The sequence below is a fragment of the Stigmatopora nigra genome, chromosome 6 (assembly GCF_051989575.1).
Source record: "Stigmatopora nigra isolate UIUO_SnigA chromosome 6, RoL_Snig_1.1, whole genome shotgun sequence".
NCBI classification, from domain to species: domain Eukaryota; kingdom Metazoa; phylum Chordata; class Actinopteri; order Syngnathiformes; family Syngnathidae; genus Stigmatopora; species Stigmatopora nigra.
The window spans coordinates 3,553,331-3,580,337 of NC_135513.1; the positions used below are offsets into that span (position 1 = coordinate 3,553,331).

General features: G+C 39.6%; 1 protein-coding gene across 1 annotated transcript; it reads left to right on the top strand.

Annotated features, from left to right (window-relative positions):
- The first annotated feature begins 197 nt into the window (after nt 1-197).
- LOC144198589 (ral guanine nucleotide dissociation stimulator-like 1) lies at nt 198-27,007 on the top strand. Its single transcript, XM_077719694.1, has 18 exons — nt 198-595; nt 1,150-1,384; nt 10,873-11,168; nt 13,304-13,333; nt 13,410-13,579; nt 14,830-14,951; nt 15,025-15,336; nt 15,416-15,519; nt 17,020-17,104; nt 18,331-18,393; nt 18,942-19,025; nt 19,116-19,148; nt 19,234-19,358; nt 19,427-19,522; nt 21,908-22,043; nt 22,161-22,388; nt 23,855-23,972; nt 26,009-27,007. The coding sequence occupies exons 2-18, from the start codon at nt 1,211-1,213 to the stop codon at nt 26,170-26,172; spliced, it is 2,340 nt and encodes a 779-aa protein (XP_077575820.1). The 5' UTR covers nt 198-595; nt 1,150-1,210; the 3' UTR covers nt 26,173-27,007.

The window sequence follows — 27,007 nt, forward strand, 5'->3', positions numbered from 1 at the left end:
ATGTATTTATTTATAGATTTTATATTTCACATGCAGATTTATTTCCATATTTACTTCCATACTTATTTCCATATTTATTTCCATATTTATTTCCATATTTATTTCTATATCTATCCATTAACGTCCTTAAATCATGTGACGTTTTTTAACCATGCCTACCGAAGACTTTTTGTTTTGCACCGCCCCTTTTTAATTTGTGCGTGTCCCTTGCTCTGCTTGTTATTTTGAACCAACATTTATTTCCTCTGTATTTGGAGTCGCCATTGACACCACTCATTTGTAATTTACGTGTACGATTGGTTGAAAATGATTCTTTCATGCAAGAAGTAAAGAGACGTGCGAACATTTCTAGAGTTTAATGCTAATTCTGAACAGGGAAGTGTCGCGAAGAAATCATACAATTTGAACGTAATGATTACGTAGGAGTGTTCAACACCAGCCAAGTAGGGAGGAGACCATTCCAACACACATGCATCACCCACCCACAGCAGTCAGTCAGTCCACAGTTCTTGTCACTCCATTCTTAACAAATGAAGATCGAGGAATACTGTATTCGTCTACAGAGGATTCGAGATCAACGCACGTCGAGAGTAAGGTGAGTCTAAAGACGTTTTTCAAACATAATTTGTGTGTACAATTCTTCATGCGGCCCGGTGTGGTCGGTGTTTAGCGTGGCGGTCTCGCAGCTCTGGTGTCCTGAGTTCGAATCCAGGCCATGTCCATTTGTGTGTAGTTTGCATGTTCTTCCTGGGCCTGTGTGATTTCCTCCCACCGCACAAAGACATGCATGGTAGCCCTATTGGACACTTTAAATTGTCCCTAGGTATTGGTGTGAGTGTGTATGGTTGTCCATTTCCTTGTGCACTGTTATTGGCTGGCCACTGATTTATGGTGTCCCCTGTCTCTGGCTCGGAGACAGTTGGGATTGGCTCTAGCACCCGCCTGTGACACTAAGTGGTTCAGAAAATGAGATGGGTTTGTTGTAGAAGCTAATACATGGTGTCTCTTGGCAATATACTTTTTTTAACACCGGTCAGCCATTTGTATTATAGAGATAGGTGTTTTAGCCTCAGAGTTTAACAACTCCTTCAGAAGATAATTGACAAAATGGTGCAGCGTGTTGTTCACCGTTTTTCTTCTCCAACTCAGATGAGACTGCAGGTGTGGGCGAGATCTGGCCCTGTGTGGTGTGCATGAGATAGTGTGGGAGATGAGGACTCTTTTTCCGGTGAGTGATGGAGGGGAGCCCCACAGCCTCCGCACGAAGATGAGCAGGATGAAGAAACTACTGGGGCTAAATCACTCAGTGGATAACCATGTTGACATGGAGCCGGTGGTATGGCTGAGGAATTTCCAGCTGTTGGATTCTGAAGAACAGTATGAGGTGAGCTGTTTGCTGCAGTCAGTCACATATAAACATTTCAATGATATTGGGGATTTACTATGTAATATTATTTTTCAAGGTAAGAGGAATGTGGGTTTAATTATTGTTGTTGTTCTCGACTGTTCTACTTCTGTTCCTGAGAATTCTTAATTCCTTTTCCGTGTTATAGAGAGGTGACTTTTTTTCTGTCTTGAGGTCTCCATCTTTATATAAATAAAGTCCCTTTATTGATTTAAATAGGCTTTTTATAGTTTACAGCTAATGCTTGTCAAAGTTAGTTAATAGCCCAGAAACAAAAGATTGTGGGAAATTGGTTGAAAGAATGACTCATTTTTTTTGAACACATGACTAGTGAAAAATATAAGAAAACAATAAAAAGAAAAGAATTATTCTGTAGACATTAGAGGTAAGATCTCGCCAAAAAATTCCGGCCTAACCCAACCCATGCCCAGGGTATTATTTTTTGGCCTGTCCAAGCCAAAGCAATTAACTTGATTTGCAGGCCCGAGCCCAAAGCAAACCCGAAATTTCATATTTTATAAGGGAGGACTTGGGACTCCTGACACGAGATAATATAGAGTTTTGACGATTTCAAATGTTTAAATGCCTGCTCAGCATCGAGGTGCCAGTCTTCCATGCTCGTCTGAAAGCAAAGCTAATAAACTACATTCAGCAAAGCCAATGCAAGTTTCTGTCGGATATTCAACAATCAATTTGAAGCTTTTCCGAACCACAGCCTTACCGCTGTGTGTTTGTCTTTTCAGTTCTCCTGTCTTTAACTTAAAAAAATAGATGCAGACTTGTAAAAGGGATGGATTATTAAGAGGAAGGTGTTCACGTGACGTGTGTAGAGCATGCTCTAGCTCTGTGGCTCCTGTTTAGTACCGTATTTTCAGGACTATAAGGCGCCATTTTAAGGCGCACCCCCAAAGAATGCCATTTTTTCCATATGTAAGGCGCACTGTCTGTTTTGGAGAAAATGTAAGGCTTTTAAGTGCGCCCTATAGTCGTGAAATTATGGTAATTGCTATTGACTTCCAGGTATGAAGCACTCACTACAGTCACCTCTAGAGCCAGCCATTGTTGGTGTATTGGATTTTTTTTGTATAAAATCTTGCAGTGGGGGGGGGGGCTATGTGATGGAAGCTTTTGTAAACTAAGATGGTATCTGCATATTTAACAGTATTGTTTCAGTTCAGGCGTTTGTTTTTTTAATATCCGACAGTGGTGGTTTTTCGATTTTGGGTTTCTGTTTTTCCATATATAAGGCGCACTGGATTATAAGGCGCACTGTCTATTTTGGAAAAAAATTAAGACTTTAAGCCTTATAGTCGTGAAAATACAGTAGTTAAATTATTCATTTTATAACATTTTTAGTGGGGGGCAGTTGCATCCCAGCCACCCTAAGGTAGCCGTTGTGGACAGTTGATACTGTACCACCATACTGCTGCTGTTCCTAAGATTTCTCTTAAAATAGTCTGACTACAATTTACGTAGATCGGCAGTTCTTGGTCATAAATAAGCCACTGCTTCGCTTGTAAACAATTTACAGCAGATCAAATGTTTCATATTTAGTTTTGTCATGTTCCCCATTTTAGTTCCTTCGATAAACTTCATCTATGGTGACTGTTAAAAAAAGAAAAATGGAAGCAAGCCGACTGTTCATAGTTAGTAAATAACAATAAGATTGAGAAAAACAAAACACCAAACTGGAGAGCATAGAGTCGCCACACCCATGCGCGCCGCCATCTTATCACTATCATCATTTCATCATGATTAATTACCATTATTATAGGCCGCTGCCGTTGCTTCCTAAAATTGGCACCAGATTGTTACGCAGCTATTTCATCTAATGGAAATTTTATAAGTATTTCTTAGTTTAGTATCCACACATTGTTGAGTACACATTTTTAGAAACATATACTTATTTTTTAAAAAGTCAGCGAGAGAGATGACACATCATTTTAGTATAATTTTTTTTCAGCCAGATAATTCCGTGTCGGGTCTGGTTCAGGCTCGGGCTGAAGATCTTGCCTCTACTAGACAATATTAATTAGAAAAAAATACTCAAATTGGAGATCGTCGTCTCAAAAAATACTGTATTTAATTACTTTTATGAGAGCCAAAGTATTTTGTAATTAGGGAAAGCTGTCAAATTCTTTTTGATGAATTTATGTGTTTACTCCAACTCTTCACAACATTATTTTAATAAGACCCCGTGCGTTCATAGTACTCCTGTTGACTCTCTCCTGGAAATGCATATTCTATCATGTTCTAGTGTGCAAATGATGAAGTTTAAGGTCAAGCAAGCCTAGTCAACATATAGAATACTGAGTGACGGATCACTGAGTTAGGGAATTTTCTTTTTGTTTGGTTGTCACCTCCTCACCATTCAAGTGACTAATTTGGAATAATTGCATTTTTTTTCTGGCTCAGTTTTCCTATTTGTTATTTTTCTTTTGTGGAAAACAAAGAATGCATGGGTAAACTTGAATGAATGATGCTCAATTGATTGCTTCTCGATGGCCAGAATCTCATTAGTGAAACAAAAGCTCTTTCTTCGATTCACTGAAAGCCAGACTATAATGAACATTTTGTCCTGTTTGCTTGTTCGGACTGTCGGGTTTTGTGGCTGTAAAATATAGTTTCCAATTATCTGGATGCATTCAAAGTGCAATGTCAATAATCTGGTAAAGGCGTGAATGTGTTTTTGGTGAGCAGATGAGGAATTGATAAAAAATCATCAAGTTTCTCAGAAACCTACACCAAAGCGGTTTAGAAAAACAATTCAGATTGACATCGCTATGTATTAAGATTACAAAGCTAGAATTTGGGAAAAGCCAACAATTTGGGCTTTATTTTTGTTGTTCGGTAGGTGTCATGTTTTATTAAAATATTTATTCATTCATTCATTTTCTTCTTTCACCCCTGCTCAAACCACTAAGATGCTCAAACCATGAAGACGCCGGGCCGCCCTATGTGTATAACGTCTTGAAAAATTGCTGCTAGTTGTATTAAACAGGGGTACTTGAAGTAATACAGCCAGAGATTTTTTCGGATAATTTTTGTGATCTGATTACTATGTTTATGATACTCTTGTGCAATTGCAGTTTTTTTGTCCTGGAACCCTAACATCTGCAATTCATTCACATACAGTGGTACCTCGAGAAACGAGCTTAATGCGTTTCAGGACTGAGCTCGTATGTTGTTTTTCTCGTAACTCAAATGAACGTTTCCCATAGAAATGAACTAAAAACGAATTAATTTGTTCCAACCCTCTTAAAAAAACACCAAAAACAGGATATTGGATTGGAAAATCATTTTCATTTGTTCTAATTCGCCATCTATTAACAAAGTAACAAATAACTAGTGGTTTAATAGCACTCAAATATGTTTAATATTATTAAAATTAGACAGATTTCGCAGAGGGGCGAGAGACGGACAGAGAGGGGTTGAGAGTAAGAGAGAGGGGGGACTTTTTGCACGGCAACGTGCGCGTAACATAACAAAAACAAATTAAAAGGAAATTGGATTACGATGCAGACACTCAAAACAAATTTAATCTAACCTTACACTAAACTTAATTCTAATTTTGTTTTAAATGTTGTTACCTTTCTTCTCTATTGGCTCTATTTATCTGACCTCCACGCTGACTTTCAGATGCAACCTATCAAGGGTCGTTTGCTTTTGTGTTGCCTTCAAAATTTTCCGAACATGATGCACACAAATGTCCTCACAATAGGATAATGCATGACCACTTGCCAACGAGAAGAAGTATATATGCCATTCGCACTGACTAACGGGAAAAAAACACTGAAAAAAATGCAACGCTCCGCCCAGTGCTCGCAGAGACATTACACGTTGGAGTTGTGGGGAGAAAGACAGTGCCCATGATGTTCTTAAGAGCAGCCTCTCGCATCCGCTGTCTCCTCGTATATCAGAATTTGTCTCGTATCTCAAGATAAATATTTGCTCAAAATTTTACTCGTATCTCAAATTGCCCGTATGTTGAGGTACCACTGTTTATGTATATATTCCACGTCACTGTGTGAGAGTGACTTCCAAATCTCGCGAGATTTTAGACAGGTTCTCAGTTGCTTACCGTAGCCGCTCCGTATTTTATTTATAATTTCAACTGGTCGTCTGTTGACTCACAACGTAACCAGCATGCATTAAACTGCAGCATCTTGTATGCATGGACAAAGCTAAATCTCTTCTTGGGTAAACATTGCAACGGCTGACACAGGGGTAGGGAACCTATGGCTCAGGAGCCACATGTGGCTCTTTTGATGGGTGCATACGTCTCTCCGCTAACCTGTGAGCTAAAATACAGAAACCGCTGGTGAAAGGGCTGAGATACTACGTTTAGAGCTGCTTTAATCTTCCCTTTTTTTGCATTAGACTTCCAGAATGCATACTCATTGATTAGCAACTGCATAAGAATGTTGTCAAAAGTCTCCAGAGTTTTTTTCCCACTTTAAAAGTGGTGAAATTACGAAAAAAGGGCACCCATTGACATGTATTTTCACTTTTAAATTCGGAGTATGGCTCACAAGGAATAACATAAGAAAATATGAATTGTTTGTGGCTTTCTTCGTCAAAAAGGTTCCTGACCCTTGGTCTAACAGGTATGAATGAGTCTATCGCGAGACTTCCAACTATTAACTAACTAATTCCAACTAATTTGAAAAATTGCTCGGGTTTTAATTTTTTTTAAAAATGTGAATGCAATAACCTTCTATAGAATTCTTCTTGCACTACTAAATGATCATTTTACTCTAAAATGCATCATTAAATTGTTTTTTTTTTTCAGTTCAAAACCATTAGCTATGTGATCTAACTTTCCTCGCATGTTAGACGTTTTGATTTGTTGAAGTGAAAGAGCTAAAGTTACCTTTTCAGACAACAGATATGTTCTCGACTCTAGGTGTGTCCAAGCCACACCCCTGACACTTTAGAAACACAAGCTACTCTCTTGTAGAAAAAGTGTCCCAGCCAGATTCTTTGGCCAGAAAGTTGGTGTCTAGTTGTCTGCCTAATTCAGAGATGCTTTGAATTAACTCATTCATTGCCATTGATGGCAATCTACCTCAAATCTATGTTGAATGTTAATTTGGATTTGACGTCTTTTTCTGTAATTTGCAGGAAATCAATTTCAACAAGAGTCATTAATTATCCGGCATATTTGCTGTACAACTGAGAATTTTCGAGAATAGCTGTGAAAAATTTAGCGTGTTGCTTATTTTTAAGCATTACCCCCAAGTGGCTATAATTTCATTTTCATATTTGACGTGTTTGTTGACTTTGTCCATAATTTCACTTTAATAAGTGCCAAATTTAATTGAAGGGGAAATCGCCCTACAGTGATGGGGCAGTGGTAAAAGCATACAAGAACACCTCATCTCATCTCATTTTCTGAACCGTGTTATCCTCATTAGGGTCGCAGGGGGTGCTGGAGCCTGTCTCCGGGCCAGAGGCAGGGCCTGAATGGGAGGCCAGCTGATCACAGGGCATAAGGAGACAGACAACCATGCACACTCACACCCATACCTATGGGCAATTTAGAGTGTCCAATCAGCTTACCATGCATGTCTTTGGAATGTGGGAGGAAACCAGAGTACCCGGGGGAAACCCACGCAAGCCCGGGGAGAACATGCACACTCCACACAGTTGGACATGACCTGGATTTGAACCCATGACCGTAGCATTGTGAGGTCGACGCACTAAACACTCGCTCCACTGGGCCGCCCCCTCAATCCATATTTAGCTATTTTCAACCAAAAGGTTAGCGGGTGGGCTTCACAGTTCTGGGGTCGAGGGGTTTGGGTAGGCTAGTGTCTGTTTTCTATGGGCACTCCGGTTTACTCTCCCATCCCAAGAACATGCATGGTAGGCTGCTTGAACACTCTAAATTTAACCCTAGTTATGCGTGTGAGCCTTAATGGTTGTCCGTCTCCTTATGCCCTATATTCGGCTTGCCACCAATTCCCCACCCGGTGCCCAAAGTCACCTGGGATACGCTCCACCACCCCCTCGACTCTTGGGAGGATAAGAGGTTCAGAAAATGAATGGATAATTTATTTTCCCAACTGTGTACTCGGCTGCAAATTTAGCATGTCTTACTTTGAAATGTCTTTCCACATGACTCTTTTTGTTATTTGACAACTACAAAGTGAAAATTCAGGCAGTCCTTCCACATTGGCAATGACTAAAAATGATTTGGTCCAAGGAATATTGAATCCTCTATTTTCTTAATTTTTTTTCTCTTTTCCCCCTGGGATCTATGGCCTATCTATCACCGGTTTGTTTACAGCAGCGACGTCTAGCAGGGCAGGCCTGCCGATAGAAGTGTGTGTCACAGGCTATGATGCAAATCTTCGTTAATAGAAATGTTGAAATTTAATAATCTTCACATTCTTGCAGCATTGGAAAACATTAAGAATGTTTTTGTGATGTTTCCCCTCCTACAGAAACCATTTAAAACAAAATATATATTTCTTTTCCCCCTTTTCAAACGTTTTTGGAAAACTTCCAGGCAGCCCCTAAGGCAGCGCTAAAGAGCCACACGCCGATCTAGAACCTATGGTTGTAGACCGCCGTAGTAGTGCTTCATGATTTCATCAACTGACAAGATGACTGGCTAAATTCCAAGAATTGGTTGAGATGACATTCAATTCGACCATTATCATAAATGACTCCGTTTGTCATGAGATTTGCTGTGCACATGTAGCTTTGTCACCATGCTAAATTGCATCTCTTATTGTAGTGAGCCACCCATTGGCGTGGCTGATCTACTTGCCGAAAGACATTTAGCCTACTGACGTCTGTCCGAGGACCAACTCGTCAAGGGGGCATCTGCCGAACGTAGAATTAGCCGAACGACAAATTGGCGGACCGACTAGCCGGCCGAAGGACGTTGTGCCGACGTGCTCGCCCCGCCCCCGGTCGTGTGTGTGTACATATTTTTCAACCTCTTCAGTGTTGTTTTGTATACGTAACCAACCTCTCCACTTTTTTGTCTTGCGAGCACGTTTTTGTTTAGGGTCCATTACAGATAACATTATTTTAGGAAATTTATATTCAAAAGGATTTGCTTAGAACCTTAATTCCAAGATTATTCTCAATGTTTTCTATGCTGGTGTAGATTACGGTATTTACTGTTATAAATACCTTTTTTCTTCTGTGATTATCGTCCTTACTGTTATGACTACTTTCTTTGGCCGTGAATAAATGCCCTTGTTATTCTAAATGAATGTTGTTATCTGTAACGGGCCGTATATGGCTCGCGGGCCGAGGTTGAAAAACATGTACACACACACGGCTGGGGGCGGGGCAAGCGCGTCGGCACAATGTCCTTCGGCTGGCTAGTCGTCAGATAATTAGTCGTTCGGCGAATTCTACGTTCGGCCAGATGCCCCCTCGGCCGGACGTCAGTCGGCTAAATGGCTTTCGGCAAGTAGATCGTGTGCCGTCGGAGCAGTGGTTCTTTTGCCCGATGGGCAGCATGGGCTCAATTTCTACTCTGTGCCTTTGTGTATTTGGGTGCCAAAGCTTGTCGACGTCTATGTGTACCCTATGAACGACTGCCGAACAGTTTACGGTGTAGTTCCCCTTTCGTGTGACACCAGTTGGAAAAGGCTGTAGGACCCAACGAGCTTGACTAAGACAAGTGGTATTTAAATGAACATACTCCATTAAAAAAAATGAACATACTCCATTAAAAAAAAAAGGTAGTGATATTTTACCACTTTGCGGCTTTAGCATTTGCGGTTTTTTTATATTAAGCATAAAAAAGTTCATAAAAATGTCAAAATTCATACAAAACCCGCAAAAAAATTCTTAGAAAATACCAGAAGATGGGGGACAACCACTCAACTCAGCACCCAAAAAAAATGTCGTGCAGCCGTAATTTTTATCTGAAAATAGAGCTTTCTGAGCAGCAAAGAACCTCGGTGACGGTGGATTTTTTTCAAAAAAAGTGAGCCCTGGGTGACGTTGCGGTGGATGCCGTGGTCCTGAACCGAAAATAGAGGTTACTCAGCAGACTATGGGAGCCTCGTGATTACGGAACGGAAAGTGTAATTTCCCAGAAATGTTTCAAAGCGCAAGCCCCAGGCGATGTTACGCCGGACGGCATTGCCCTTGTCTAAAAATAGAGCCCTTGTGGGGTCCTCGTGGAGGACCAACATGGAAGTTGAGGTTCCATTCAAATCTGGGCTGCGGGCTGACATCATAGCTCTTATCCAAAAATAGACCTCCTGGATGGGCAATTGATGCCCGGACGGCGCCAAGGAGGGAAGTTGAAGTTTAGTTTCACCCCAAATAATGACGGCTATAATGATGAAGAACGTGGTCTGAGCAAGAAACTTTCAAAATAGCTCACAGTTTAAAGCAGTGTCACTGAGATTGATGACAACATGGTCATAGCCATGGAATATGGCAATCGTCTTGACAGTTTCATGTCCTGGGCAAAAGCATATTTGTACTAAAAAAGAAACAAGCTGTCACAATTCCCTATTATTATCTTCCTTGTGCGCCCGAGAAGAAGGGTATAAAAATTTACAAAGAAATTTTTATTAAGTTTAGTCAAACGTTAGGTTGAGATTATTTTTGAGTGTGTCTGCATTGTAATCCAAGTTCATTTAAATTTGTTTATGTTATGTTACGAGCGTGTTGCCTTCCAAAAAGGTCCCCCCCTCCCTCTCACCTACCCCCCCCCCTGTCCCTCTCTCTCTCCCCTCTGCAAAACCCGTCTAATTTTAGTACTATTAAACCACTAGTTATTTGTTACTCTGTTAATAGATGGCGAATTAGAACAAATAAAAATGTTTTTAAAATCCAATATTGTCCTTTTGGTGTTTTTTCAGAGGGTTGAAACAAATTAATTTGTTTTTAGTTTGTTTCTATGGGAAACATTCATTTGAGTTATCAGTAAATCGACATACGAGCTCAGTCCCGCAACGCATTAAGATCAAATCTCAAGGTACCACTGTATATTCACTGTGAGCACAATACTTAAAGTATTTACATTTTTTATATATCCTATATTATATTTAGATATTAATACATTACAGTCCTTTTATAATATTATAGCTGTAATATTTAAAAAACGTCTGGTCTACATTATCCGCGATATTCAAGGGACTACTGTACTGGTTCAGAGTAAAAAAAACATCAATCCCCAAAATATCAAGATCTTGTTGATCAGTTAGCTTGTTCATTACTAGTTTATTTTCTCTATATATCCATTATGCCTGTGGGAGTTTTCAAAAGTTAATTGTCAGAGAAATTTTTCTTTATTTGATTTTTTTTAATTACCCTAAGGAAAAATTAAAAACACATATCACCACCAAACAAAAATCATTGTTTGCCGGTATTTAGAAAATGTGCTTTTAAAAGTGTTTTGTTGTTGTTGTTATTGTAACATTGCCATGGTGCCCTAGGGTCTGTTGTATACACTAACACGATCACTTGGTTTAATCTGATAGGGCCAAGTGCAGGAATGGAGGGAGGAAGATGAGAGCGGAGCCGTGTTTGGCATCACGCTGCGTCGAGAGCCTGTTGTGGCAAGTGAAAACATGGCAATGGCGGGAGAACCCACGGACTCCACTTATGTCCACTACCAAACAGTGAAGCTGCGCAGGCTCAAAGCTGGCACATTGGAGCACTTGGTTACTCATCTTCTGGATGCCGAATGTCAGGAACCTGATTACGTCCATATTTTCCTCTCTACCTACAGAGCCTTTACCTCTACCAGCAACCTCATAGAGCTGCTTTTCCAAAGGTGAGAATCTCCTTCACTGAATAGAGACAAACTAACAAATGTGGGTTTAAGATTTGACTGCTATCTATATATTTACCTATTGTTCCAACGAGCTTGGTTTTTGCAATTGTGTAGCCATGTCTTGGTTTTCTATTTCAATTGAGAACATTTTTGTAGGTTTTTACATTATAACATACCTTTCATAAGGGTACACCTGCATGATCTTACTTAGACGTCAAACTCTTTTCTATTACACATTTTGCCGTCATAAAACAAATCCAAATCAATTCACATCTACAATATCTTGACATAAAGCAAAACAGTTCTCTTCAGTTCATGTTGTCTTCTTTTAGTATTGTTTGACTGTTTTTTGTTCCTTTTTTACGGACATGTTTCAGTGTTAATTGTTAAGTTGGAAGCAATATGGTGAAACATGTCAGGTGAGGAAACAACCTAAAATCTTTTCCTGGGAAAAAAAAGAATAAAGCCAGCCAAAGAATAAATCAACAATTCACAACCTGCATTAAGAACTATTAAATGAATCAAACACTTATCTTTTCTCTTCATCAAAAAACATTATGAATGAAACATGAATTCACTTGCAAACAGCATTTGTGGTGGATAATAAAACCCAACATCAGAAATGCCGAACCGCTAGCCATGTGGAAAGATGTCATATAATTACACTAAAACCAAAAACACTGCAAATGGAATCTATTAGGTTAAGATAGAATGTAATTTAACCTGTATGGCCTGATTTTAGTGGTTAATTCGGGTATGTCTCACCTAGTTCATAAATGCCTGCCAGGTGATTCATGCATGAAAGTCCAAAGATGCCAATCGTCATGCTCGTGATGTCACTCCAATTATGTTTAACAAACCCTATAGTATTTAATTGCTGCAATATATATATATATATGAACTTTACAAAGATGTTTCCCTAATGTCGTCACCTTCACCATAGAGCCTTCTCCATCAGCCTCAGAAGATCATTTTTATTTCATAATTTCCTAATTGAAAAACTTAGATTGCTGTTGTTTTTAGTGGGGAGGTAGAAGTTGGGGTTCTCATGCCAGTACAAGAGTGAATGTAATGTTATTTGTTAAACAGTTACCCTCATACATATGTTGCTGGTAACAACAGGTTTGTCCTCCACTTCCTCCAATGTCTAATCGAATCGTGTCCGGGATGTTTTTAAAATGAGCACACCCTGTATTTTGTGCAATCTTTCTGTGAATATTTTCAAAACAATGGGAAAGAAATAGAATTATTCAAGTGCTTTTATTTTCTTTTTCTCCCTATGTTACCATGCCGGTAAGTAAAGTAATGCACTATCAATAACGGGAAACTCTACTGGTGATATATCGTTGTGAGCAGATTGGGGACATTATAATTTTGGGTCAAGAAAATTAGAATTTGGTCGTTTGAAAAAAAACGTAATTTTCAACTACAGTAACACCTTGACATACGAGCGCCCCGACATACAAGGACTTTGAGATACGAGTAAAATTCAGCGCAAATATTCACTTTGAGATACGAGACAAATAATGATATACGAGCATACAGCCAGGTGTCTTTCTCGCCGCAACTCCCTCGTGTAAAGGTACCTTTAAACAATGGGCGGGGCATTGCGGGAGCGCAGTAGCGAGGAGGGGTCGGGGGGACCGCCTCTTTACAAAGGTATTCAAAGACGTGTTAGGGAAGTGGCAAGTTTTCTGATATTGTGGAAAAGAGGCCCCCAAACAAGTTAGCAGGTGGTTGTGCCTTATCCTATTGTGAGCATCTACATCCTAGACTGGTCGCCAGTTAGTCGTAGGGGACACAGAAACAGACGACCAATCACACTCCCAACCAAACTGCTACCGAGCAGGAATAGAGCCTGTGCCTGCCTCCACCAAAGTCAATCAATTGAGCCATTGATTATTATTTACAATTGATCAGGATTAGATTAGATTATATTAGACGACTTTATTCATCCTGCAGTCAGGAAATTTCATTGACTGGAATGGTAAAGGCTCACGTTGTTGTTTATAAGGGGCACAAAAAAGAGTAGGCTAAAGTTGACATCGGCAGGTACGTCTTCCCAAAAATCCCTGATCGGACAGAAAATTGTGTTTACTGCACCCCTAATACCAAGACCGTTTTCTTTTTCTCAGTGCCGACTCAACCACCTTTTGCTTGCAAAGGTGAGTGATTTACTATTAGTTAATGTGAATAGGGTATTTTCATTGTTGAGCATTGTTGTATTGATTTTTTGCATAGTGCATTGCTCCCAGTCATCAAACTGTGGTTGGGGGAATACAACGCCGATTTCCACGAACCCCCTCAATACCAGACTCTCCGGCTCCTATGTGCCAAGTTGCGCCGGCGCCTCTGCTTTCGACGCTTGGCTCAAACCGCGGCAACTTTGCTGAAAACGCTCCAGGAACAGGGTAACGTTTACTGCTATTTTTTTTTAACCAGTTATACTCGGCTTTTTAGTCACACGAGCCACAATCATATTTTTTTTACCGTGTCAGTCGTGTTTTGTTGTGGTTTGGGCGTTTTCCTATGTGATCACCCTCAAGTTTCACCTGCTGTTTCTTTCCCATTCTTTCTAAAAGTTTCTAATTATCTTGTCAACCGCTATCTGTGGCGTCATCAACCCGTACACTGGTACCTCGACATACGAGGACCCCGACATACGAGCATTTTGAGATACGAGTAAAATTTTGAGCAAAAAATTATCTCTAGATACGACAAAAAAATTGAGATACAAGAAAGCCAGGTGGCCAAGACATTAGAGGCACTTTATCATTGTAGCGCAATGTCTTTTTAGCTGCATCTCTTTCGTGTAGCACAGATATCTACGAGCACTGGGCAGAGCGTTGTGTTTTTTTTTAACGTCACTCAGCGCTAATGCCAGAGCGATCGCTAATACGAGGAGTATATATTACTTCCCGTTGGCTGCTCATAAGAACATCAGGGGCACTGGCTCTCTCCCCCGCAACTTCTTTTGTAATGTCTCTGGTTGCAACTCCCTCTTTGTAATGTTTCTGCGAGCACTGGGCAGAGCGTTGCATTTTTTCAGCACCCCGATTAAAGTTGAATGATCTGTAGATCCCAATGCTTTTTCATTGAGTTATTTTTTTTTTACTATTAGTGCTTACATTCTTCGTTTGAAAAAAAGGGGTACATTTTTGTAGAAAGAATATATAGGAGTAACTGACCCATTTATATCAACACTTTGCATACATGTCAACCAGCAGCACTTTTTACAATTTCAATGAGATGTTTTTTTCTTGATTTGCTTGAGATGTTTTTTTTTATTCACACTGAGAATCTTTATTTGAACACATTTAATGTACTTAGAATACAACAGTTGTAATAAAATGTTATATTTGCAGTAGACAATCATTCATTGTGGCTTTATTTTTACCTAAAACATGGCCAAATTAACTTAACCTGTGTATTACTGATTATTGCTATTATTTAATATTGTTAAAAGTAATTGCAAAAGGGCCATTAATCTAGTTATAATCGAATTACTAGTATGATTAGTCGACGAAGTATATTAGGGTACCGTATCTTGTTGCTACAGCAATGAATTACTGTCTTCCTTAATGCCTCAATGCTTGAAGTCTCACCGACTCGCGCCCTGTTGAGTGTGTGGTCGACATTCACACTTGCGTGCAATTGACAGATCACTGCCAGTTTACGTCATTGGATGACAGAGGCCTTTTCTGCTGCAAGGAGAGAGACAGAGAAACATTTATGAGCTTCCCTGTCTCTGATTTTGCGGAACAACTCACTAGATTAGACATGGTGAGTTTTTTTTCCATCACTTTACTCTTAAAGCCAAGAATCTGTCAATATTTGTTGATCACGTTTTTTTCAGGAACTTTTTGTGAAAGTATTACCATTCCACTGCCTGGGCTGTGTATGGTCTCAACGCGACAAGAAGGAAAACCGTTATTTGCCCACCACCGTCCGGGCTACAATTGCCCAATTCAATACTGTTACCAACCACGTCATCACCTCCCTGCTTTGCCCGCCTTCTCCGAGCCCCTCTACTTCCTCACCCATCTCGTCATCCAGATCACCATTTGGATTCCTCTGCCATCAAAACATACCTGGGCGTCTTCACTCCTCTCACAGCAGTCCATCCTGCAGAGCACGCGTCATTGAGAGATGGATTAGCGTGGCACAGGTCAGCATGTGGAAAAGAAGCGTGCGTCGACGACATCGGTCAAATTGGCAAGAACTCTAACCATTTTCTCATCTTGCAGGCCTGCAGGCAGCTAAGAAATTTTTCTTCCCTACGAGCCATCCTTTCAGCCCTGCAGTCCAACGCTGTGTATCGTCTGAAGAAGACCTGGGAGGCTGTCTGCAAGTGAGGAACCTACAAATCGGTTCAAAAGGAATTAAGTTAATACAGTCATTAATACAGTACATTTAGAGAGGATATGTGAAATGGCATTTTCTGGTTAAATTCCAATTGATACTGAACTGCCTGGATTAGGACTTTAATTTTTGATTACCAGGGGTTAACAAATAACACTTTGTTTTTATTATTTTGGATGTGGCCTGGTGGGGCAAGTGGTTAGCGCGTCAGCCTCGCAGCTCTGGGGTCCTGGGTTCAAATTCAGGACATGTCCATCTGTGTGGAGTTTGCATGTTCTTCCCGGGCCTGTGTGGGTTTCCTGCGGGTTGTCCGGTTTCCTCCCACATTCCAAAAACGTGCATGGTAGGCTGATTGGACACTCTAAATCGCTCCTAGGTCTGGGTGTGAGTGTGCACGGTTGTCCGTCTCCTTGTGCCCTGCGATCGGCTGGCCACCTATTCAGGGTGCCCCCCGCCTCATGCCGGGAGCCAGCAGAGATAAGCTCCAGCACCCCCGCGACCCTAATGAGGATAAAGCGGTTCAAAAAATGAAATGAGATGAGATGTGAATTTTCTTAAGATTTTGCCTTGAAAGTAACATATTTGTATTCACTATCAAAACCATGAATATGGAAGTGAAAATTGTCAATCGGGCGTTTCTTATACGAGAGAAATTGTAAAATTCAACGATTTTAAGGCAATTTTATGGGTACGGCTTTGACGTGGAGGCGATCAATATGCGAAAAAATACGGTACTATATTTCATTTCAAAACTAGGGGCAAGAAAATCTGGGAATGTAACAATGATCTGAAGTTAAAGTGCTATGTTTTACTCCCTAGAACAGTGTAACATTTAAATGGTTAGAAGAAGACAAATTTAAAGCTAAGTGCACATTGTCCTTTTTCTGGTACAAGAACTAGAAAAAAAAATAATGAATTAAAATGCCTAAAACTCCAAGTGCTGCAATTGGCTGGCAAACAATTCTAGGGGTGGAGGTGTATACCATAGTTGGGTGAGATAGGCTCCAGCACCCCCCGCAACCCTCGTGAGGAAAAGCGATATGGGAAATGAATGAAAACTCCCAAGTAACTTATATAGTTTCAGGAATAGTACACATGTTTCATCAGGGTATTTCTTTTTTTAGATGAAATTAGGTTATGCGTTACGATTTATAAAGTGCGTGTTAATTTAGTAGGTGCACCAGGAAATTGAGTAGTGACAAAGGTTCTCTGTTTGGAGCACAAACATTATTAAAATGTTTTTTTTTTTTAATCATCTTAAATTTTGGGGAAATTATTTGGTAACAGTTTCCCTAATACATTTTAAAAATGACAGATACTTACACATTAAACAAATATAGTCGTTCTAATCAACAAAACAAAGGAAATTGTATTTTCTGATGTAAGCTTTAGCCATAGACAGAAGTGAGAGATGATATGGCTCTATGGTCCTGTCAGTCAATTTGACAAGTTTCAAACAGTCAACAAAGCCTTTATGTCATGTTTTCAGGGAAAGTATGGTTATTTTCAAGCATCTGTGTGAGACATTTCCTGATGAGAACTGTGAACTGGCCACTCAAGAGATCCTGACAGAGGCAAGTAACATTTATGTACTTTGATGGTGCTACCAGAATGGGTTGTGTTTATTTGTGTTTGTTTGTTTTTTTCTTAGGAGGGGTGATAGGTTCATTAATACTTACCCATCCGATATAATTATCAATCACTGCAGGCAGACATCTTATTCAATTATTGACGTTTAATTAAATAGATTGCATCTTTGATAAAAACCTTACAAGGGTAGATACGTCAAGACTTCCTCCTGATCCCCAAAGTATCTCCCCGAACAGTAATTTCTGTACGGCTTTAAAGCCATAAATCAAAACAATTACAAGGTTATTGATTAATCCAACATGCGTAAGCAAAAACAACATCTGTAACTATAATAACAATCAAGGTATTTTAACAATAACAAAAGAGGAAACTAAAATCAAACTTCATTTGGATTAAAACAATCACACCTTCATTTGACATAACAATTACATAACAATTACATAAAGAAGCCCGGAGTGCGTCACGATGTATGAACACTATGCGAGTGTTGCTGGAAGTGGCAGATATCCGTATCTGTTGGTAGTCAAAATCCTTGGCGACTCCTTGCTGCAAACCAAGATCAACAGTCCTCGGAGCCCAAGACTGGGTGAGATGTCAGATAAACATTCCTTGGATAAACAGTCCTTGTGAGAGGACTAGATGACTGTTTATGACCCAGAGCACTCTTCGAACAGTTGGAAGAATGATTTAACAAAGAAATGATTTAATACACACATATATAATAGTATTACAGAATAAACCCAACAGCGGGTGTCATTGTTAAAAAGGTATCATCGGAAAACTGATTCAATTCTTAAGCTCTTATGGTTTTGGCCCTTTTTTATATTTCATTATTTCCAGGTGACTCTCTTCTTCACCTGAGGCTTTTTTTTCTGCCTGACCTTTACTTTATTGACTGAATGAAAAAGCTTAGCTTTCAGCCGTGTCTCATGCTTTATTATTCTAAATGTTGGTACATGTGTGTTACAATAAGGCTATTTATTTAGGTTATCATTAGCCCTGCAGCAAATAGAAAAATACCTAGAATGAAAACATTGTGTGCAAATCCCCTTCTTCAGTCTGCACTCTATCAGCAGGTGATGATGAAGCAGGGAAAGAACTGTTATGTAATTTATCTGTTGGGTTGTCACCTACCATTTCCTAGATTTTGTCACATGGGAAAATTCTTTTGGTCGTATTCACTCCAAGCTGATGTGATTTTTTCACACAGTGTGGGACTCGGCAAGAGGTCAGCACCAACTCCAGTTCACCCCTGTTGGGTTCCAAAAAAGTGGTGAGTCTTTGTCACACAATCACTCATGCCATTTTAAGGCATTTTTTTAAATCAATTGTAACGAATGAAAGTAAAGCTAAAATCTCCTGATACCCTATGTGATCGTGTCAGAGTCTTGTCCGCGTAAGTCGAATACGTTTCCGGTGGGGTTTAGACTCAGCCAGGGCTGCCCTATGTCACAGATTCTATTCATCATTTTGATGGACAGAATACCGAGGTGCAGCTGTGGCGTTGAGGGGGTCCTGTCTGGTGGCCTCAGTATTGCATCCCTGCTTTTTGTAGATAATGTGGTTCTGTTGGCTTCATCAGGTCGTGATCTCCAGTTCTTACTGGAATGATTCGTAGCCGACTGTGAAGTGATTGGCATGAGAATCAATTATGAGACCATGGTCCTCAGTAGGAAAAAGGTGCCCTGTCCACTCAGGGTCAGGGACCAGGTCTTACCCTAGGTGGAGGAGTTGAGTTCCTTGGGGTCAATCAGATTCATTTTTAAAGCCAACCTTGTGCAATTGTGCGCTCTGAAAAAATAAACATTGTTATCTCCGAAGGATCAAGGTGGAAGTGTACCTTACCTGGGCTCCTACCTGACTGTCCTCACTATGCTGGACACAGCTCTCCCAGACTCGGTGGAGGTGAGCGTCCCATGCATTAGACCAAGTCAATAGATGCAACTGTTTTTTCATGCCATTCCAATTCACTTGTGGTTTTCTTCTGGCCAAAAGGGTGGACTCATCAACTTTGAGAAGCGGAGGCGGGTAGGCTTTGCCCACTCATTTGAATTGTCTTTATTAACAGTCTACTTTTAAAATAATAATGTGTTAGTTTTTTCTATTCATTTAGGAGTGTGAGATTCTGTCTCAGATTCGTCAACTGCAAGCTTCCTGTTCTCAGTACCAGCTTACTGTAAACCCTCGTATAACCAACTGGCTGCAGTCATACACGCTCCTCCTTACAGATCAGGAGAGGTTAGAGGATTCTGTGTGTGGAGAGAATAATGAACATTATTCTAAATTTATTTTCTTCTGCTCTACAGCTATGAATTATCCCGTGAGCTCGAACCTCCCGTCGATCCATGTCCGAATTCTCCTAATTTATGGAGCGGTCATTTCCCGAATAAGAAGCTTGCTTCGTAAGTATGATGTTTATTCCTAAATCTAAAATTATGTGTTGCAAAAATGTCCTGGAAGCCTACACGTTAAGTAGAACCCATAACAATTGAGATCACTCTTGCTATCTCTTGCATTGTAAATTTATGTACTTATATGGCGATGCATATTTTAATGATTTCTCTGGAAAACTGTTTGGTAAGTTCATAAATAATTACCCTTCCGATGTAATTATCAATCACTGCAGGCAGACATCTTATTTAATATTTATTTATTGACATTTAATTAAATAGATTGCACATTAAATACACATATATATAATAGTATTACAGAATAAACCCAACACTGTTCTCATTGCATTAACAGACGATATTCACCCCAATAACCCTGTGACATTAATCACAGCTACTTTGGATACCTTTTTGGCGGGAACATATTTTAATCGTCCCATTGAACCCTACCACATACATTTTATTAAGTGTTCTAGTCATTGATGATTGAAACCTTCTTGACAAAGGGAGCAAATAAATACATGCCAAACACTAATGACATAAGCGTGCATTGCACATAACCCCAAAATAGCAATTTCTGATAGATAGCAAAATGGATGGCCTGACCAAATTTCTGACCCCCTGGCCTGAAAAAGTCTTCCAGTACCATTCTGGTCACTTGTAAAATTTAACGTGCCTGCTTTTGGGCACTTAAAATCCTTACTTGCCTATTAAGGACTTCTCCCTTTGGTTTCTAATAAAAATCTTACACCTACAAAATTTGTTTTGTGGCCAAAGCCCTGCTTGGGATTGAAAGAACTGTGGAGAGATGAACAATAGATGGCACTGTTGCTTTGGTAAACCCATGTACTCACTACAGTAAGAACAGGAGGTTTGCCTATTCGATTACCATAAAACTTTTGCAAAACTAGCACTTATTAATTTAGCTGGCTTTTTGCAGATATGGAGCGATATTACAAGTTTCTTCAAGCTGTAGTGCTGATGTTGAATTTATTAAACACACTAGTATACCCAAGGTAGAACCTCCACAGTATGGAAATGAGTCCCCGGAAGTTTTTTAAAACGGTGCAAATGGAGGACTCTCATTAAGCACCAAAATAGGCATCCGATTTTACCATCAAAATATCCCTATTTAAAGCCACTTTGAATTGGCGGCTAGGCAATGGACGACCAATCATGCTAACACTCCCACCGAGGGGTAATTTAGAGTGTCCAACCAGCCTCCTATGTATGTTTTTTGAGTGTTGGAGGAAACCAGAGTACCTGGAGTAAACCCATGTAAGCCCAGAGAAAACATGCAAAATCCACACAGCACGGTCCGGACGTGGGATCGAAACCTCGATCTCAGACTGTGGAGCCTACACACTAACCTTTCTTTTATCGGGCAAATTATTGTACAACTGCATTTAAAAAAATAATATCCACTATCACAACATGTGGCAAAAGTGTCCTCTTTAGTGTCCAGATTACATGTTATTGGGAGATGGGAGGAAACCAGAGTACCCAGAGAAAAACCATGCAAGCCCCGAGACAAAATGCAAACTCCACACAGTGAGGACCGACCTGTGATAGAACTCACCACCTCAAAACTGTGAGGCTGACGTGCTAACCACTACCCCACCCAATGTCCTACATATTATGATTTCAAATCAACTCAGAATTAAATACAACTTGCAATAGCCGTCATCGGTGGATGAAACAGACGGTTATAGATTTCATTCGCACCAGTAATTTTAAGTGAAGTACAAAGTTTGTTGCCACACTGAAATTTAAAAAAAAAAAAACAGGCAGTTGTTGGAAGACAGCCAAAGGGAGGCCAGCAGAGTGTAGGAAGATTATAAAGCACGGCACAACAATTTCTATGCAGAATAAAGGATACAGGAAATTTACAGGAAATTTCTTAACATTTTGAGATATTTTGTAACTTAGATCTTTTTTTCTCATCTCATTTTCTGAAACGCTTCATCCTCACTAGGATCGCGAGGGGTGCTGGAGCCTATCCCAGCTGACTTCGGGCCGATTGCAGGGCATGGGGAGACAGACACAACTATTCACACTCACAAGCATACCTATGGGCCATTTTGAGTGTTCATTCAGAACAACCATTCATGTCTTTGTAAAGTGGGAAGAAACCGGAGTACCCAGCGGAAACCCACGCAGGCCTGGGGAGAACATGCAAGCTCCACATAGGTGGACCAACCTGGACTTGAACCGAGGTCTCCCATTGGGATGTCGACCCACCTTGTCCATCTTGTTTTCATAACAGTCATTTGCAAATCAATTTGTTTCGTATGCTGAAAATTTTGTATTTAGAAGCATTCCTAAGGAGAGGCACCACTATACTTTTTGTCATTCCTTACACAGAAAAATATACGTAGTTACAATTTTTGTGCGCAGTTCACAGGCAACAAGTGACTGTTCTCTGCGGAAGGCTAACGCTGACCAGATGAGTGTGTCATCTTCAAGTTCGAGTAGTTCAGACACAGATGACCTCAACGTCCCTCATTCATCCGCACTCAGATTAAAACTCAAGGTAAGGCCATGATGCACATTGTCTTCTTGTGTGCCTGTTTAGTTAAAAAAAAACTGAAAAAATCTGAGCACTTAAACTGGTGAAAATGTCGGTCATTTTTTCTCAATTCTTCCATAGTCCCTCTCCAGCTCAATGCACAACATCAACGAGGACTACATGTCCTCATCCTCCTCTCCAGTCATCTCCAGCTCCTCACATCCCGACCTAAGCTGCTCCTCATCCTCCTCTTCAAGCCTCTCGATACAGCCGGTGCTGCCTGTGTACAACAAACAGCTCGATGGCTCGTGTATCATAAGAGTCAGCATTGAGTGTGTCAACAATGGCAATATCTACAAAAGCATTCTGGTGAGAGAGAAATAAGTGGTCATTCTGATACTCCTCAAAATCCTGCTTCCATTTATTCTTTACCAAAGCTAAAACAAACAACCTAATTGATACCTTAAGCTCTGGAATGTTGTCTATACTGTAAAAGGAAAAACTCAAAAGTTTTTAATTTAAAGTTAGTCCCTTTGAAATGAAGTTATTTTGTTATTTTCCTCAAGAATTAAGTTTGTCCCTTTTGAAATTAGGTTTTTAAAAATCATTTCCTTCAAGAATTTAAGTAGCATAGTGTTGCAAAAAAAAGCAACACTTATATTCCTATTATCTTTTATTATCCAAAAACGGACAAAAAATTGCCATCCGATGGTGTAGTGGTTCTTCCACCTGACTTTGTTTCGGGTAGTCTCTTTTCGATTCCCACTCGGTCGGTGGCTGCGTTATTGTCAGAGTGAGTGGTCGTTTGTATGCCCTATAACTGACTGGCGACCAGTCTCGCGTCTAGTATGCATTTCGACCGAAGACAGCTCGGTTTGGCTCCAGCAACCCCCGCAATCCTTTTGGGGATGGGCGGTAGGGGAGATCAATGAATGAAAAAGACGTATACTTAAATTACTCTGATCCATTTTTAATGCATTTCAACTTTTTTTGTACCCAAATCTAAAATATACTACTAATAATATTAATGTGTAACTACACTGAAATCCCAAATGCTTAAAATCAGTGATTTATGGTAACTTCGCGTAAATGCAGAAAAACTTTTTTCCCTTTTTAAATAATAAAGTTAATTAAATATACATGCTATATTAACCATCACAAATTGGAGTAGGCGGCCCGGCGGATCAGTGCTGGGGCTCACAATTCTGGGGTCCTGGGTTCAAATCTAGGTCCGTCTTCTTTTGAGGAGTTTGCATGTTTTCCCTGGGTTTGCGTAGGTTTTCTCCTGGAATTCCGGTTTCCTCCCACATTCCAAAGACATGAATGGTTGGCTGAATGAACACTCAAAATGGCCTGCAATCGGCTGGACACCGATTCAGGGTGTCCCTCACCTCTGGCCCAAAATCAGCTGGGATAGGCTCCAGCACCCCCTACGACCCTTGCGAGGATTAAGTGGTTCAGAAAATGAATGAATGAACAAATAGGAAGAACTTTGGTTAAAATTGAAATTTACAAATTGAATTGATAAAATTTCATTAGATAGATTGTAATGTATATGCTGTTTGTGAAAACTATACATATTTGCAATATTCGTAAGTATTATTACATATAATAAAATTTTCGCCTTACTGACCGAAAAATTACATCATTGCCGAAAACGTCTTGGTGTGTTTAGGTGCCTGGGAGTGTGTTTGTGCTATCGGCCACATATTGCAGTCTCTTCCAAATTTCACACACTCTACGAACTGAATCGTACAATATAGTCATAATACATGTAGCTTAATTGTAACCCAATGTTTCATCATTCACAAAATATTATTTACTTTTTCCTTCAGCTAACCAGTCAAGATCACACACCTCAAATCATTCAGAGGGCTCTGGACAAACACAACTTGGAGGAAACATTCAGCTGTCAGGACTTCACCCTCTGCCAAATGCTCAACAACGGAAACGGTACAACTTCATACAGTACAGTATGATGAATTCAGTATCAGATAATGCAGGGGTGGCCAACTCCAGTCTTCGAAAGCCGCTATCCAGTCTGTTTACCATATCTCCGTCCATCAACAAACCTGAATCAAATAATCGGGATCCTTATCAAGCTTCCGGACAGCTTGCTGATGAGTTGAGCATTTGATTCAGTTGTTGTGGAGGAGTTGACCACCCCTGAGCTCGTGGTATATTGAGCTGTAAGTCTCATTAGGTAAATATGGTACATCTCAAACTTTATGGCATGAATGAGTGTCAAACAAACCTCCATTAAATCGCTCCAGAATGTCATAATTCTAGATGCAAGTAAACTGAGTTAGTCACAGACTAATCTCGGAGGTCAGTGCACGGCTTTACTGTGTAGACTTGAGAGATGTAAAGGTCATTAATTAATGGTGGCAAATTTGAAACTTCAAATTTCTGTAAATAAGTAAATAAATTTATTTCCTCCTTTCCCTATTCAAATTCAAGCTGGGGGGACCTGCAAAGCCAAAAGAACCAATAGACATTTGTTGCGCTATTAAAAAAAACTGATTTGAATAATGGGTTAGATGAGAAAGGAAAATTTCGGTTACACACAGCAAACGTATATACAATTATGTACAGGTATGCTACAGAGGAACTTCAGCACTTCAAATCAATCCAGCAAAATGTACAAATATGATATGAGAAGCAATTCAGCAGTTAAATTCAATCTGCTAAATCATCAGTAGGATACCAAAACAGCCCTACTAGCTTGTCGGCCAATGCGAATAGCACACATTTCCTCAATCTCATCAGCCCCAGCAGCTGCCATAGTCTTAGCGAATTTTACCTAATTAAGCAATGTTTGGGTGTTATTTTTGGCAACAAAATGAAAACCAAAGTGAAAATATGATGAAAATGAATAGTCACACTAAGGCGATGCTGTTGCGTAGTTCATGCAACTAACTTAAACAACCACAAGAGAGCAGCAAGCTAGCATATTTTTAAAGCTTGAGTTTGCACGCTTAGAGAAGGTAAAGACATTCAATCACTCGTCAATTAGGATTTGACAGCCGTTTCTAACCGCCATAAAAAAATTCAATTCTCTACTTTACATGGTTCGGGCAAACGTAGCAAGAGAATATTAACATACACACACACTCACACACACCCAAAATCACGCTTTATAAGGATTATAGATGAAAGTAACTACTAAGTTACCTTATTTTAAAAGACAATACAATATGAAAAATGATGCTTTTAAAAAGTATTTTTGTTGGTTTCTTGTGCAAAAGAGGAAAGACTACTCCCTCCTGACACTATGAAAAGTGAAGAATAAAATCTACAGAAATTTTGACAGATGTCTCTATTTTTCTAAATTTACCTTCAAACCAAAAGTTGCTGTGCAATATGAAATAAATAAAATAATCAACTGAAGACATCATCACCATTAGCAAGCAGACTATTTTAAGCCTCATGTAAAGAAACGGTGTAAAGGTGCCTCACATATGGCCTATTACAAAAAAATAAAATAAAACAAACTTGGATAAACTTAACCCATTTTAACCAAAGTTAACAAATTTTATATTTTTGCAACGTTTTCAGAACATTTATCTAAAATGGGGAAACACCTAGACAGCAAGTTGGAAAAATAGTACAGGCTGTCCTCAAATGAGGACAGTGGGTTAAGGACATTTTGGGAAAATTCACTTGAATCTTTGTGTGGCTCTGTGATGTCCTGCATCACATAATCGCTTATTGAAGCTGTGTTTTTGTCCTTTTGCATTCATGCTCTGTATTAGCCTCTAAAAACATGTTTCCCCAACATCCTCTTCTTCTGCTGAGCATTGGTCTGGAACTAGCGTTCATCTCACAACAGCATCTCAATTCTCTGTGGTGATCGGGTGGTGTACTTGCAATTTAAAATTTTAGAATTTTAAATATATTTGTTGACAAAAAATGTTTCACGATAATTATCATTGTCGTTTTAGCGCCCAGCTATAGGTCATTTTAACATAACATTGCTTGCATTTCAGAACTCCACATCCCCGACAAATCCAACGTGTATTACGCTATGTGCACCACCTCCAACTATGACTTTGTCCTGCACCAACGCTGGAGAAGCCATGGGAGACATAAAGGTTCCTGCTCCAGCCTCGGAACTCTGCATTCAAACATTTGTACGTCAGGCCTGAGCTAGGTTCTCATTACTAAATGAAGTGCATCAGCTCTTCAGCACTTGGAAATTTGTCAATGTGTCACAGAATATAACTGCACACTGACACCGGTGTTTTTTTGTTCTTTTTTGCAAATGTTCTTGGATAGCAAGTCATGTTCAACTATCTTGAACTATGACATCTGTTTCGTAGTATTTATTTTCTTCTTTTGTAAAGGTTTTAATAGAGCATTAAAACAAACTTACTATATTAAGTATTGAAATTATACCAGTATTCTGCTTTGCAGCACTGTTTTGTTGTATTTTGAGCGTGAACCCCTAGTTGGTTTTTAACCCACAATACGGTGTTGAGTACAAATAGAGAATGAATGATCATGTTGTAAGTCAAGAGAAAACATGCATTTGCTGTCTTGCGCTTATCTTTTTCTGTTAATTGTATGAAAGATAGTAGTTGATATAAAGTTATGTCACCAGTTATCGATAGCATTCTTTAATCGTGAATCTGTAAACAAGGTTAGTATTTTGAAAGACAAAGTACTTCCAGTAAGTGAAGGGACACCCCACTGTTGTTGCATCCTTCCTTTGGAAACTGTTCACTGATTGCCAACCCTGTTTACATAGTCTTTAAATCACGTGCAGAGTTTAGTGAAATTGCACTGACTTAAGCTTGAATGTGTTATGTTGTCGTCTGTTTTTAGTCTGACAGTTAACCTTCTATCTATATTTACATGGGTGTTATTTTATTTGTAGTTTTGTGCTCCAAACTATTAATAATCTGAAATATTGACAAATATATATGCATATTTTTATTTATTATAGTGCTGTCTCTCTCTCTCTCTCTCTCTCTCTCTCTCTCTAT